General features: G+C 39.1%; 1 protein-coding gene across 1 annotated transcript; it reads right to left on the bottom strand.

Annotated features, from left to right (window-relative positions):
* Nucleotides 1-521: 521 nt before the first annotated feature.
* Nucleotides 522-15,049, bottom strand: smarcad1a (SNF2 related chromatin remodeling ATPase with DExD box 1a). Its single transcript, XM_071483179.1, has 23 exons — nt 14,594-15,049; nt 13,682-13,820; nt 13,465-13,591; nt 13,191-13,260; nt 12,683-12,783; nt 11,505-11,606; nt 10,487-10,565; nt 9,663-10,354; nt 8,794-8,990; nt 8,067-8,157; nt 7,540-7,639; nt 7,128-7,187; nt 6,501-6,576; nt 6,200-6,335; nt 5,899-6,030; nt 4,936-5,031; nt 4,395-4,512; nt 4,182-4,297; nt 3,647-3,835; nt 3,429-3,547; nt 2,885-3,067; nt 2,634-2,743; nt 522-1,783 (listed from the first exon to the last, which is right to left on the bottom strand). Exons 1-23 carry the CDS (start codon nt 14,706-14,708, stop codon nt 1,722-1,724), a joined length of 3,210 nt encoding a protein of 1,069 aa, XP_071339280.1. The 5' UTR covers nt 14,709-15,049; the 3' UTR covers nt 522-1,721.
* Between the last annotated feature and the right edge of the window lie 571 nt (nt 15,050-15,620).

Here is a 15,620-nt window from a genome sequence, read left to right as displayed (position 1 = left end):
ACCTTGAATTGTCCTAAACCTGATGCAATGACATATTGACCATGCACTGATAAGCTCAAGGACAAACACAAATTTCCTTGAAGTGGCAGAATACAATAATAGCCATAAAGCCATATACAGTAGCGAAAGCCACTGAGCAATGATTAGATGATTCAAGATTACCAGATTTGCATTTTTAGTATATATAGTGTACATTTATGACGCATTGAGTTTTGACATAATGATGACTTTTTTTGGAAGCAAGATTGGTGAAGTTTAAATCAGTTTTGATTGGGATCTTTGTAGAGTGCCATTTTAAAAAAGAAACTCAAAATGGTCTAAGTTTTCCACTACCTTCTTCTTACAAAACATAAATTTTTACAAATTTTATCCCATTTCAGTCAAATCCCATTCCAAATGTACGACACAGGCTTTGTTACCAAACATGGTATTAGGAAGGTTCAAGCCTTTCATCAGAATTGATACATGAACCTATAGACGGCTCCTCTGACTGAATCCCTGTAGGCACGACGATACAAATATTTATTCCAATATTTATTATTCAGTTCAAACAGGAACCTAAAAAACATACAAATGAGCTAGTAAAAGCTTTTACATTAACACTTGTACACTGACAACACATTAGCCACTTATACAGTACATGAATGCAGCAGCTTCCTCCTCAGATCATCTTCTGTGTCACTTGGCTCAAGATATTAAAAAACCCCAAAAAGAACAGCAAACGAATGAATTCAAGCACCATATTTATGTAAGACATTCCATGTTAAATTTTAAAACCCATCTTGGCTAAAAAAAAATGTCACTGATGGTAACAGAGTTTGACTTTTAAATATGACATCAGGATGAAATACGACACGTTACACTAACAGTGACAGAGAATATAATTTTCCTGATATGTGGCTGACTTTGATGGAACCACAACCGAACAGGAACGGCAGCAGAGGAAATCAATGAAAATGGCAATATTTTTGCTGCTGTTCAAATGGCACTGAGGATCACAGCAATAAAAACATTTGGATGTAAACAAATATTTTTTCATAAGAACTGGTAAGTACGACAGGTCAAATGGGACACTGCCTGGTATGAAGGATGGTAAAAGAAAATCTACTATTCTCTATGCACCACCTATTTCGGTATGTAATCACAATATCCATACAACAATTTTGAGTATTTCATCAGCATTCTCACTGTCCTTACCAGCATACAGTACACTCATCTAAATGTGAATAATACAAGGCTGCGTTCACATGGTTATGTGAACTTGAGTAAAAACTTACTGATACTTTCAGTCATAATATTTAGAGAATCACAAGTGAGAATATAGCCTACTCCAACACATGCTGCATTAATGACGGTTTGGTCTGAATTCTAAATACCCCAATCTTTCAAGTTTCTACAGCTCGGAGACTCTTTGTGTAACGTGTGGAGTGCATAATGTTTAAAGGGCAACATTTTTGTTTAGTCTTTATGTAACGGTCTCGTAGACAAAGTAAAAGCAAGAACTGTGTGCATGTAAAAATTGTGATTTAGGCACAGCTAGCTACACAGTCAGTCAGATGTCTTTATCAGAACGGTCTTTCGTGGCAGCATATGGTTCTCAGTAGTTTTCTGGTATAGACGCAAAAGTGGTTTGCTCAGTCAGAACACCAAAGTCTGCCCAGGATCACAGGAATGCCATCGAAAATGTATTTGTACGGCCTCACATTTCTTGAGTTTGCGTATCACAGTCCCAGTGAAGCTCTGAGCAAAGATGCCATATCTTCAGGTATGGTTCCCTCACCACCTAAAGAACAAACAATGCTTTATTTTTTTCATTTGTCATTAATTAAGAAGGTTAGGGTAAACGCAAGTCGACTAATTTAGACTCTGCATGCCATGACAATGCCTCAAGCTTTGCGCCTACTGCCTGCATGTGGCCCTGGAAACAAACTCTACATGTTTGATTATCAAAAGCTTTGAGTTGTTAACATAGAAATGCTTTGTTACACTGGTGTGTGAAAGAAATCTCATCCCATCTCATATGTGGATGTACTGAATCAACTATTCTCAGGCATTTCTTCTTTTTCTTTTACATTTTTATACCTTTAATGATTTATGAGACTTTCACCAGCAAATACTTGTTTATTGTTGGGGATTTTTTTTTTTTTTTTGCCTCTCTGCAGGTTTTAAAAAGCAGGAAATATTCATAAATGGCCTGGAGAGGTGGCAAACCCTCATTAACAGAGCTGGAAGTCACAAAGCAAGGTTAGAAGTGCTTATTCCCCACTTATCACACATTTATTGTTCATGTGTTAATGATGTGCAGAAGGCTGCTACTGAAGGAGTAACTACTCTCCGTCTTTTTCAAAGAACTACATGCATATTTACCGTGCTCTGTCAAAGAACACACAATGTTGACCGAAAAATGCATTGCTGAAAACTTTTGAAAAACTTTTGCATTGCTCACACTTTTTGTTTTATTATGATTCTCTAGTGTGCATAGAGCATAGAAGATATTTTTTGTTATAGCAATGCAACAATCCTTTAACTCATTTACATGGATGTCAATCAACCTCCTGAACTTAATCTACAGTTATTATCAGACAGGGTGTGCATGCATTTGAGAAAATATGTGTGTGTATACATCTCCTCACCCTCTTCAGCTGCAGTCATGTCCTGCTCCAGCTTCAGCTTCTTCTGGCCCAGCTGCAGGATGCAGTCCTCTATGCTGTCCTTACTAATCAGCTTAATCACCTTTACAGTCCTGAGACACAGCAACATTATTTACATTAGTCGCGACAGTAACTCAACACATAAAGCACTGTAACTGATAAATAAGAAGGAATTGCAATTACAAGACCTCATTGGGTGAAACTCAGAGCAATAGTAACAGAGTCCATCTTACTTGGTCTGGCCTACACGGTGACACCTGTCCTCTGCCTGTTTGTCATTGTAGGGATTGCAGTCAATGTCATGCAGAATGACAACATTAGCTGAAGTGAGGTTAATGCCCAGGCCACCAGCTCGTGTTGACAGCATGAACACAAATATGTCAGGGTCTGTGTTGAACTCATCAATCAACACAATCCTGCAGGACAAAGAAATCATTTTAGCTATTACATGTGACACATTTTAGGCCGTGCTAACAAAGAACATTCTTGAAAAAAAAAATTCTCAATGTGACAGAGACATTTTCATCCCAAAGTAACATATGTGCTAAACTTATCTAGGTTAACTAATATATAACTATAAATATATAATTTTAGCATCAAAATCAATGCATGCAAATAAAATAGTCCCATTGCGAAGGATGTTGCGTAATAAGGATAGTTAGGCTGGTTGAAGTCGGGGTGAACAAATAGGTTTTTCCAAGGTTTTGAATTAATAAATATGAATTATTGGTGACAGTGGATCTGACTTCAGTGTACTAAATCTGACACAACTCTGACCTGTCGGCTATGGGTGTAGATCCATCCAGTCTGACGTAACGATGCTTGAGATGTTTCAGCAGCACTTCCACAATGTCCAGCATCATGGTGAACTGACTGAATAATACCACTCTGTCTCCCTGTAGGATTAAAGGAAAGTTATGCTTTACTCCTTCATACATACAGTGTGCATTTCTCCTGCATGAACCACAGACACGATTCTGCACATTTGTGTTTACCTTGTTTTTAAGAGAGGTCAGCAGTTCTGTGAGGTGGTGGAATTTCCCAGAGTCAAGCAAGATATCGTTTTCAAGCTGGTAGGAGCTGATGGAGGAGTACTGCTGGCACAGACAATGTAGCTCAAAGTCAGACATGACTTCCATGTCCTCCTGGATCAGAGCAGCATCTGCATCAAAGTGAGTTGGCTCCTGAGGAGGGAAAGATTTAAACATTTAACATGAGGGGGCAAAGAAATACCCCAAAAATGTTGCAGATTAAGAAATCTTTGTAGTGGAATAAACAAATGATAGATTATACACAATGAAAATTATGGAAGCCATGAGAGGAAAGTGAAATATTTTCAATACTCATTTAAGCCATCTCTGTTTTGTTGTGTTGGAGTAAAGTTGGTACTAATGCTGTTGGGGTGAACATGATTTTGGGGTCAGAGGATTGTCAAGAAGATTCTTGACAAAAGATTTTAGATGCAGCAAAAAAAAAAAACAAAAACAAACAGAAATGACAAACAAGGGAGAGTCAAGGATTAGTACTGACCTTGAGCATGAGTTTGCTCATGGCTTTGAGCTTTTCTGTGGTGTAGTACTGTCTATGAAGCAGTGGATGGTTTGCCATCTTCCTCAGCTGCATCATCACATTACACAACTCACGCTCTGCAGAGAAAAGGCAATGATTTCATTTATTTGTTAAAAAAAAAAAAAAACAGTGACAATCGGGAGCAGTTAATGCAGCCATTTAAATGAGGCTTACTCTCGTTATTGGTGGAAGTCTTGAGTTTTTGAAAGAGGGTCTTGTAGAGAACCTGCTGTTTCTCACTCATTGAGCAGAACTTTATAATCTCTTCCTTTGCTGGCAGCTGCTTGAGGACCTGGAATAGGAAAAAAAAATTAATTATTTACAATACTTACAAAGGGTCTTAACTAATGATTTTCTTGTTATTGTCACTATTAAGCAAATGGTGTTGCCCAAGAAAATCTATTGTTTCTGCAAGTGTTCTTTGGTAGAAGAGTAACAAATGCTATGGAAATTACATTTGTTGTGTTTTTATGCAAGGTTTAATTACTCTTTGTTGAAGTATAACTTATAATTATAGCCAAATAATTGGATTCAACAAGTTTTAACACAGTCTGATGAAAGAAAAAAACAAAAAAACAAAACAAAACAGAAACTAAATATGTTAAATGTTTCATAAAACTGGGAGATTTTAATGCCAGCTTTTCATTCACAACATACTTGAAACACATGTAAAATGTACAAATTACAAATTAGCAATTTTGCCAGATCAACTCACCTCACTCTTGACTCTTCTGAGGATAAATGGTTTCATGATGAGTTTAGCCTGAGAAATACGGTCTCTCTCAAAACGGCTCTTCTCCTCATGGGATTTCTGACACATAAAACATTAAAACATTTTGGTTAGACTGGCCAAAAGTTAGATTAAAATTAAAATGATTTTTTACTGGTCTGGTTATGTAGCTTGCAAGACAAAACATTTTTGTTGTTGTTTTACACTTGAAACAAATAATTTCAGCAGACTAACGGACAGTGGAGGGCCAGGAAATATGATCAAGGTAAGACGTCAAAGTGAAGTTGTCTTCTGAAGTACCAGCAGTATTGCTATAATTTAAGCTGTATCTCAGCATTTCAAATCCAAGATTTCATACCAGAATATCTGACTGATTAATAACTCAGCACTGAATAAGGGCTGCCGCAATTAGTCACCATGATCTACAACGTCAACGCTGAAAATGCGTCGACATGAATGTTTTAAATTGACACATTGTTTCCCACATGGTGGCTAGCCACTATACAAACGTTAACCACCATATATTTATTTTCTATTTTATAATTTATGGTCACACTGCTTCTCTCCCCTCTGGGTGAGGCGGGGCTGCATACTCAGCGCGCGCACACACGCACACACGCACACCTATTACTGTACTTTATGTTATTATTAGTGCAATAAAACCGCATTGTTAGGAAAAGCTAAAACGAAAGCTGTCTGTGTGAAAGTCTAACTGATCTTAGTCAAATTAGTTCAAATTTGACAGTTGGATGACAGATTAATCATTAATAAAAATTGCTGTCAGTGGCAGCCCTACACTGAGTCAGTTTCAATATAAAGGAAGAGGACAGGCTTGTATTGCCAGGTGGTGTGTGTGCAGTTACTTGATGCCATCAATCTTCAAATGACATAGCTGCCATCTGTCCAAACAAACTGAGCCTACTGTCTCACATGTTCTCACACACGTACCATAGAAAACATTTTGGAGAGCTGTGTGGTGGAGCTGGAGAACATAGAAGGCATGATGAAGTTCAGGAGAGACATCAGCTCTAAGAGGTTGTTCTGTAAAGGAGTTCCTGTCAGTAGCAGGCGATGCTCAGCCTTCAGGGTCAGAGTGAGAGAGTGAAAGAGACATCACAAACTGTTATGTGCAGTACATCTGGATGTAAAAGATAGAAAGGTAAAGATTTCTATGACAGATATGAAGATAGCAAAGAAACGGTTGGACCGTTGTGTTAGAAAGGACATTACAAAGTGACAGGTAACTAACATTAATAGCCATAAGGTGGCGGTAGCGCAGGGCATTCATGTTCTTCAGCATGTGACCTTCGTCAAACACGGCATACTTCAGATGCAGCTTGCGGAAAAGGCTGCGATCATTATCATTCCCTATGGCCAAGTTGTACCTATGGAACAAAGCAAACACAAGCCAAGCAAAATAAAACAACAGTCGCTTTGTGATTTGTGCATGAAAAGTTGCTTCTTGATGGTTCGTACAGATGACACTAATTTGGTCTCCTAGTAGCACCTTTGCTGTAATGATCTGTAAAACATGGTGTGTGTTTACTCACGTGGTCACTATGACGTTGAAGTCAACATTTTCAATGAGGATATCGTATCTGAGGTAGCGGCGGTCCTCCACAGATCCTGTATAGATTACATGAGCACACACTCTGCTTTTGTCTCAAACTGAGAAAATATCATGTCCATCCAACAAATATACTGATCAAAGCAAGACCTTGTACATACAATAGCACAAAAGCACATGACCACACAGCAGTCACCGTTCCAGTGATGTACTGTAACATTTAGCTTTGTGTTAATTTACTGTTTACCTTGAAACAATCAACACGAAGGACCAAATTATATATTTCAAGAGGTGAACACCTAGCCTCAAAGGAACGATATTCCCGGTGCGGTAGCTCTGGTTTTTAATAAGTCTTCCTGAAATTGACTTTCTGGTGTATGTTTCATCTTCTACATGTTCCTCACCATCACAGCTTCTTGTTGGGTTTTTGCTACAGTGCAGCTGTTGTTCTGAACGTGGGTTAAGCATTACATTGAGTCCTCTTCATCTATCACTGTACATGTTTGATCACTGTGAACACTTGATGCACTTCATGGCAGGTCAATTACAGGATTTACATCAGGAACAACGTGAGAGATTTCAATGTGAAATGATGAATGAGCAGTCTTACCATAATATACTAAAACTTTGAGGCTTGGACACCACAGCTTCAGCTCTCTAACCCAGTTATCTACAAAACAGAGAGAATTAAATCGGATTTTTTTAAGTGTCAATTTCATAAAGACCACACCTTTTGCTCTTTTTCTGTTATGGAAACAACAATAATAAATATATAACTTATTTAAACTTTATTTATATAGCACCTTTCAGACAAGATGCAGCTTGGTTGTATTAATAGCTGCAGAAGTGTTACAACTATTAATTCTTTTTCTGTCCTCACAAAGTGCTTCTTCTTAATATAAATCCTACAGTATATGTAAACATTGCCTTAGATAACAATATGCTGAACATTATTATCTAAGGGTTCTTACATTATATCACATAATATGAAGCAAAGTGTGTGCATTTTTGGAGACTATTACCCAGTGTAGAAGATGGCACAACAATGAGATGAGGACCCTCTTCTCCATTCTGGTATAGCTGGGCCAGAAACGCTATCGCCTGGATAGTTTTTCCCAAACCCTGAGCAAAGGAGTGAAGGAGAGATACAGAGTCAGTTGGATATCAAACACTAACACAAAAAACAAACAAAGAGCCAGGTGGACAGACACAAAAAGATGTTTGAACATCTGTGTGTTAGATCACATATCACGAGTGTGAACAGCAAAAATCCTGACAGACTTCAACAACACTGCAGCAACTACACAAATCAAAGTTCTCACATCTCTCTCACCATCTTGGGGCTAAAACAACAAATGTAACTCTCTTCTGGTATTACTCTGTTTCTTTCTTCCCCTCCACTTTCTGTTTATTCACCTGCAGGATGGCAACCTTTCCACACAAAGCACTCTGTCTGACATAGTAACACTCGTGTTTACAGATAGGCTCTTTCATTTGTGTTTGACTTTGGTGTTGCTTCTTCCTACAGGTTCTGAGCTGGTTGCCTTACCATTTCATCAGCGAGGATACCACTCAGCTTGTGCTCATTCAGAAGCAGCAGCCACTTTAGACCAATCAGCTGATAGGGTTTCAGCTGGAACCTGAAAGAGAATCAATAACTGGCTGAGACCAAGAATCGGATCTTCCATTTTATAAAATCACATACTGGAAGTCTCTGATAAGTCTGAATAAATCATTTACGGAAACAAACACACAAAACTGACAGCAGCAAGTTTTCTGTATGGGCACAAATCACCTTGAGGACCCCCACTGCCCCATTGAGTGAACAGTTCTTGTAACACAAAGTAACAGAGTGTTTGCAAGCTCGACTAAAGAATAACTTATCAACCTGTATCCACAGGGAATAACATTTGAACTCACATCTCCTCTGAAGCTTGAAAACCCCAGGCTCATATTTTAATGAATGTTTTGTTTGTTTTGTGCATTGTAAATCCATAAGAAAAGGTTCCATGATAAAAGCAAGTTACAAAATACTAAAAAAAAAAAAGTTTGTTCATATTATATCTAATCGTTTTGTCCTTATGTTGCTGCCTCCTCAAATAAAATGACCAGTTTCTGAAACCGAGAAAACTGTCAGGCATTCAAGAACAATACATCCTCCAACTGTGGGCACATCTCTTTACAATCCATTGACCACTTTTTAAATAATTTATTAGTTTAACTATTTCATGGACCCTGAATTAATTACAGAATGTGCATATGTGCATTTTACTCACTGGCTGTTGAGTACGCTGGGCTGTTTCATGGACCCCGTGCCATTCTTCATCACTTGAGTGACCTGCTTTACCATTTTTGAGGAAATGGTCTCACATTTGGACATGAGCCCCAATACAACCTTTCGCTCTTTGAGGACAAGTTTGCAGCCCACCAGTAAGTCCTCTGAGAGTCCATTGTCCTTATGAAAGACTTCACCCTGAAAAGGACAGAACCATTACACTCATCACTACTGTACAACCTCTTAAAAAGTACACTGATAAATCATTTCATCACATGGCAGTGGACAGGGACTACATGATCTACAATGACAATCTACATGATCACAAAATGACTTCACTGACTGACCTGCCTTCCCAGGTTTCATATATCTATGTAGTATAGCTGTGTGACTATAAATGGTTTTAAAAACACCAAACACACTTAAAAATATATTAACAACACTGCCTTATTGTTCTGTTTGGTTTATACAAGGATATTAAATATTACGCTGCCCTATTGTTGCATTGTGCTTAGAACATTTACTCTATGATAACAGATAGATGTATGGAAAACTTTTGAAAGGCTGATTACATAGAGCATGAGATGAGATATGTCAGGAGGCGAAGAGTTCTGCAATTCAATAGATTTTGAGGAATGTCTTGTCTCTACACAGAAGACCTTGGTGTAGTGCGCTCATAAGTAAATACGGTGTGAATGAAACCTAACAGGTCACAAAGTCATTTCCCAGGTGTTTGGCAGTCTATGACTGCTGTACTGACTGTTGTTCTTTGTTTTTCACCTCTCCCCATTGATAGCTTCTGCAAACTGTTTGACATAAAGGAATCTGTCTATTTGATGTATTCGTTTAGAACCACACATGTTCTCTCACCAGGCTTTTCCAGCTATCAAAGGGTCTCAGTTCCACAATTTTCTGGGCCTTTTTCACAGAGCACCCAGCGATCAGCGAGAGCTCATCTATAGATGCACCCTGGAAGAAGGCGAGTATCTCCTTCTTGAGTTCTGTCATGCTGCCGTTGTTGTCCAGCTCATCATCTGAGTCTTCAAATTCACTGCTCACTGTGTCCTCTTCATCACCATCATCATTTTCCTCCTCAGAGCTGACATGCTCACTTGAGGCACGTGCCTTTCTCTTTCTCTCGGCGGCCTGCTTCTTAGCTATACTGGTCCCACTGGCAAATCTGGACAGCATCTGGGCAGCAGGGGAAGAGGAGTGTGTCTTCAGGGAGGAAAAGCTAGTTGTTTTCTTGACAGAGGAGGGTGAAGACACTGATTCAGACTTTTTCTTATGCCGTGTAGACTTTCTTCGTTTGGGACTTTTGTCGTCATCTGAGTCTGAATTATCTTCACTGTCCATTGTAGCTTCTGTATCATCCGCACTGCTCCCCTCTGTTTCACTGATATGACTGAGGTCTTCAGAGTCCTTACGATCATTCTGCCTTTTACTTTCTGCCTGATCTTTGTGGTGCTTTAACTCTTTGTGGTCCCTGCTATACTTGTCTTTGCTCTTTGATTTTCTGGATTTCTTTTCTTCTGACTCAGGTGAGCTGAAACTGGTATTATCTGACAACAGAGAAAAAAAAGCTTGAATAAGTATCAGAATCATCTGACAACATGAAAGTTAAAAGTACACACATATACATGAAGCCAGTGAAAAAAGTGGCTAGATTTAGATGACAGCTGTTGTGTTCACACCTGGATCTGAGAACATCTGCAGAGCCTGCAGAGCGTCCTCGGCTTTCCAGTCATGTTCCTGCAGCACCAGCCGCAGCTCCTACAACAAGAACAGACACCAGCAATCGTCAGAACTAAAACACAAAAATCCACTGTTTCCAGAAACAGCCATGAAAAAAAATCAGCCTACACTGTCTTCTTTTCTAATTGTGCAGTAAAGCCCTAGGATCAGTCATCATTGCAATAGCTGTAAAACAGTTTATGAACTAAGACCATCACTGGTTTTTGCTTCAAATGAAAGATAAGGCAGATGTTTTATAAATATGACAGAACAACAACTGTGTTTCTAAATGATTCACGGTTTACTGTGTTGTCCTAAGTGCCTTTGTTTACTGGTTGATAAAGAGGTTTGGATGTTGTGGGATGCTGCAAATCACATCACCTCAACACAGCTTACATATTCATTCATTCACTGAATAATTTAGTCTCTCACAGTTAAGGCTATGACAAACTGTAAACTCTTTTACTTTCCTCAACTTGATAGAACTTCTTCAAATTTGGTACAAACGTTCACTTGGACTCAAGGACAAACTGATAAGATTTTGGTGGTCAAAGGTCAAAGGTAATGATTGCTTTTTAGCCATGACTCAAGACTTCATACAGTAATAATGACAAAGTTTCAATAAAATGGTTAATATTTTTTATGACTCTGGATAAACAGGGATGTAATCTGAAACTAGTCTGAGTGGCGGCAGCAGACAACCACGATGCGGTAATTCTAGATTAAAGGCTATTGCTACTGTGTAAGGTAAAACAGAGGGGAGTAATACCTTTTCGTTACTCTGGAATGGTGGAACATCACATTATACTGTATCATGTAACATCAAAAACTCATAGGCTCAGTCACACAGAGCAAAGTTGTCAAGTTATGTTGATTATATACAGTTTGGGAGGGTAGAATCAGAATGGACTAACATGAATCTAAAACAAAATGGCTTAATGTGTTACAGAGAGGAACAGAGCGTCTGTGTGTTTTCACCTCCTTGTCCTGGTCAGGAAACTTTTTCTGCAGTCTTCTCACCATGGCCTCTTGCTTCTCAAAGCTTGGCTCTTTAACTTGATTATCCTCTTCATCTGAGACCTTGAGAAAAAAGAAAAGGTGCAAAGATCTTTAATAAACGACTGAGATGTGCAACTTGGGTCGGCACTGCATTTAAAACAGGCACAGTTCTATAGTGGAAATCCCTGCATGGGCTCAGGAACACTTCTGAAAACCGTTGTCTGTGAGTACAGTTCGTCGTTGCTCCACAAATGCAGGTTGAAACTCTACCATGCAAAGAAGAAACCATATCCAAACCAGATCCAGAAACGTTGCCAACTTCTCTGGGCCCGAGCTCATTTTTGGTGCATCATGAAATGAAAAATATGACAAAGGAGACCCCGAAATGTTGAGCAGTTGAAATCCTATATCAGGCAAGAATGGGACAACATTTCACTTTCAAAACTCTAGCAACTGATCTACTCAGTCCCCAAACTTTTACAGTGTGTTGTTAAAAGAAGAGGTGATGCAACACAGTGGTAAACATGCCCCTGTCCCAACTTTTTGGAAACATGTTGCTGGCATCAAATTCAAAGTGAGAATTTATTTTTCATTTAACAATAAAATCTCAGCATTTAAACATTTGGTATGTTGTCTTTGCTCTGTTTTCAATTGAATATGAGTTTACATGATTTGCACATTCTGTTTTCACTTACATTTTAAACAGTGTCCCAAATTTTTTAGAAACAGGGTTGTATATACTAGGATTAATTTATTTTAAATGTGTGTTATTTCAACTCTGAAGAATTTCCTGCCCTGACCGTGGGTTAGTTAGATTAGTAAGTGGGCTCTATATAGGAATTTTTCCCTCTTTAGCTATTTTTCCCTTAATATTAGGTCTGTAGGTCTCCATGAAGTAGAGGGTAATTCTCTACAGGTCACACACAGGTCCTTTACTGTAAGCAGTTTAGTATTGTTTCTTTCCAGCATAGCTGTTAGTGTCCAGATACCCACTCTTCTTTTGGCAGTTACCATAGTAACCAAGGTTGAGTACAGACCGTGGGAGATAAGACAAGGCATAGTCTCCGGTGAATAGTCATAACTCCGCATAACCATAACACAGTCAGTCTGATCATCCTTATGCAGTGCTTGCAACTGTGCAAGTCTATCGTGCTTACCATTACTATTGATGGTCTCCTCTTCTTGTTGGGTTGAATCTCGTCACTGCCCTGAGAACTGCTGGATCCATCCAACTTTCTCTTCTTGCCTTGATCTGGGGCTGAAAAGACAACATAACCAGCGTTCTCAAAAGTACCTCCTGATTAAGAGTTAGAAGTAGCCAGTTAGGCAGGTTTGTTTTTTGCTTTTACTGCAACAGTTTCCACATATTTGGAAATATTTAATTTCCTCCAAATGCACATGAAATTCAGATATACCATTTTGCATCAAGTTTTAAATTTGCTTTATGGCCCTGAGAATGAGCTTAACTAATTAACTAAATAACTTAACTATTAACTAATTACTGAAAACAAATCAACTACTTTCCTCCTTAAAAACGACTTATGGTGTTTTGGTAGGTCGTTCATTTCTCTCCAACTGTAAACTAAGCCTTCTTCGTACTTGAACGCCTCACAGGAAAGCGATAAACATAAGGATGTCATTATGTATAAAAAAAAGATTATTTACCTTTTTTATCACCAAACCTCAATAGGCAGGCGGATACCGCTCCATCAAATGTGCTTGTGCTCTTTATGACCTACAAACACAACACAAAAGGTACTTTGAAGAGTGCAAATTCAGTAAATCGAACAGTGTCCAGATCATAGCTGGCTGATATATTATATTATATATATTGTCTTATTTCATCGTAAGACATTTGGAATTTAGCATCCATAGAGTTAAACTAACTCTAGTGTTCTGTATTGATAAGTTGCAATGCCTGTGCTTTATCCTGACTCACCTCTATGACCTCCGCTCTCGTCAAATGAGGAAACATGTCCAGGAGTCTCTTAATTTTTTCCTCCAGTTCGTTGTCCTCATCATCCGTATGATCCAATACAAATTCTGTTGATTTTCCCACTGAATTTCTGTAGGAGTAAAACAAGAAGACTGTAAACCAGCATGAATCATTGTGAATGTGAAAAAAGTGGAAATGTTGTCATTTTAACAAGACTTGCTTGGATTTGCTCGTTGATGTTATCTTGGTCTGTGGTTCAGAGAGAACTTCATCCTCCTCTAAATCAATAGTAATGACTTCCTCAAAAACCACTCCTCGTGCATGGGACTTTGGTGAGGTTTTGACTGGTTTCATCTGAGCTGCAAAGTAAAATGATAAAAACAATAACAAGTTAGATGCATTTACAGCAATAATAGATAAGAGACAAGATGTCAGGGATGGACTCAAAGGAAAAGGTATGTTTTCTCATTTGTTTGCTAACTTCGCAGCTTCTTTGGTTTCTCGGTGCATGTCACTGTTCTTCTGCTTCTTGCCTGTTCATCGTACAAATGGGGTAATAACAAGGAGAGTGACACTTGAAAACAATGGTCATATTTTGCTATCAAACTCCAAAATGATGACCCAGTAGTGTAATTACACCACTACATCATTTTATTTGGAAGCCATCTAAACTCCTTCAAAGACCCCTGAAGGCAGAAATTAAAGATGGAGGACATGTAAGGACCCAGACCAGAATCTGTAATGGGCTCAGTGATCTTGAATCTTACCACACACACACCTACCTAAACTACAACACACTGACATGTAAGATCCCATCATAATATTGTGATGTAAATTGAGTGGGATGTTATTCCGGTCTTGGAGCATTAAGTAATCTTATCTCCAAGCCTTATTTCATAAATACCTTCACAGTATTGGTGCTGACATACTGTCATCATGGTGTTCAAACGAACTGTCCAGCTACAAGACTGGCATATAACCTCACTCAATAAAAAAGAAATAATAATATAATGACACGACGGTTTTTCAGACAGTGTGTTAACAATCGTATTACTTAACTACTGCTAATGATAGCATGCTTCCCACATCTGGCTACCATCAATGTAAGCTAGTTTTAACACATGCTAGTTACCTGGCTTGTTTTCCTTCTCAGACTCTGGACTTTTGGAGCCGCTACCCTGGTCTTTGTCCCTTGCTGTCGCTGCCTTTTTCTCAAAACGAAAACGGTCAAGATTGAACAAGCTCATTTTAACAGCCTACTTCGTACCGCACAGCGGCTGCCCTTTGTCTCTACCTAGTAGTATTTTCTCTGTCCAGTCGTATGAAGCAGCGCTCCTGCTAGCCAATGTAACTACCTAGCTAACGACCGTCGGATGTTAGCATAGCAGCCAGGGCAGCGGTCGTGCTGGACAGCTTTTTACGCTGTGTCGCTGTGCCGTTTGTAGCCGTGACAATTTAAAATGCATCGATTGAAGACACGCCGGCTTCCTACAGAAAGAGGTTGTTTAATCTCCAGTAAAATGATGCTTATTGTATCCTACGGTTGGATCCCGACTGCGGCTGGTTTCCCGCGAACTCCGGCGGCCCTGGAGGTTGGTGTGCCGATCGCGCTCATTGGTCAGAGGAAGAGGTGGGCGTGAACTCACCGGCGGGTCAAGAGTTACACTGCAGCGCACTTCCGGTTCGGCTTAAAGTATTTTTTTTACAGGCTAAAACGTAAATATAGAGCAAACCATGGATGTATGGATGACACATTTGTATCTTCCCCTTCCTCTCCCCTCTTGAATTTTTATTACCTAATTTATACGGTGTATTATGCTCCTATCGCGTCACGGCGTGGCAATTGGTGTTTTCCACGACTGTGACTACGAGTGGGAGGTGAACTATCTTGATGACAGTCGGTCCAATGTCGCTTATGAAACCGAAGATGTGGTGATGTGAGTAGAGAACGCGTGTAAAACGCGTGTAAACCAAACACTGCGTATTAGCATAGTGACCCCCAATGTAACAAAAGTATTTGTGTGGATGGTTCACTCACTGTGTGCCTGAAAATAATGTGCATCCTTCTCAAAGTGTAGGACTTTAGGGCTTTCCGTTTCCAAATCCATAGAGTGCAAACAATCTTAATTGGACATTATAATGTATTGCATGATTTACAG

Source organism: Trachinotus anak, unplaced genomic scaffold (genome assembly GCF_046630095.1).
Source record: "Trachinotus anak isolate AG129_WGS33_773 ecotype Australia unplaced genomic scaffold, CSIRO_AGI_Tana_v1 ptg000008l, whole genome shotgun sequence".
In the NCBI taxonomy this organism is placed as follows: Eukaryota; Metazoa; Chordata; class Actinopteri; order Carangiformes; family Carangidae; genus Trachinotus; species Trachinotus anak.
The sequence above is the reverse complement of the archived record's forward strand: the minus strand, read 5'-3'. Positions and strand labels throughout refer to the sequence as shown.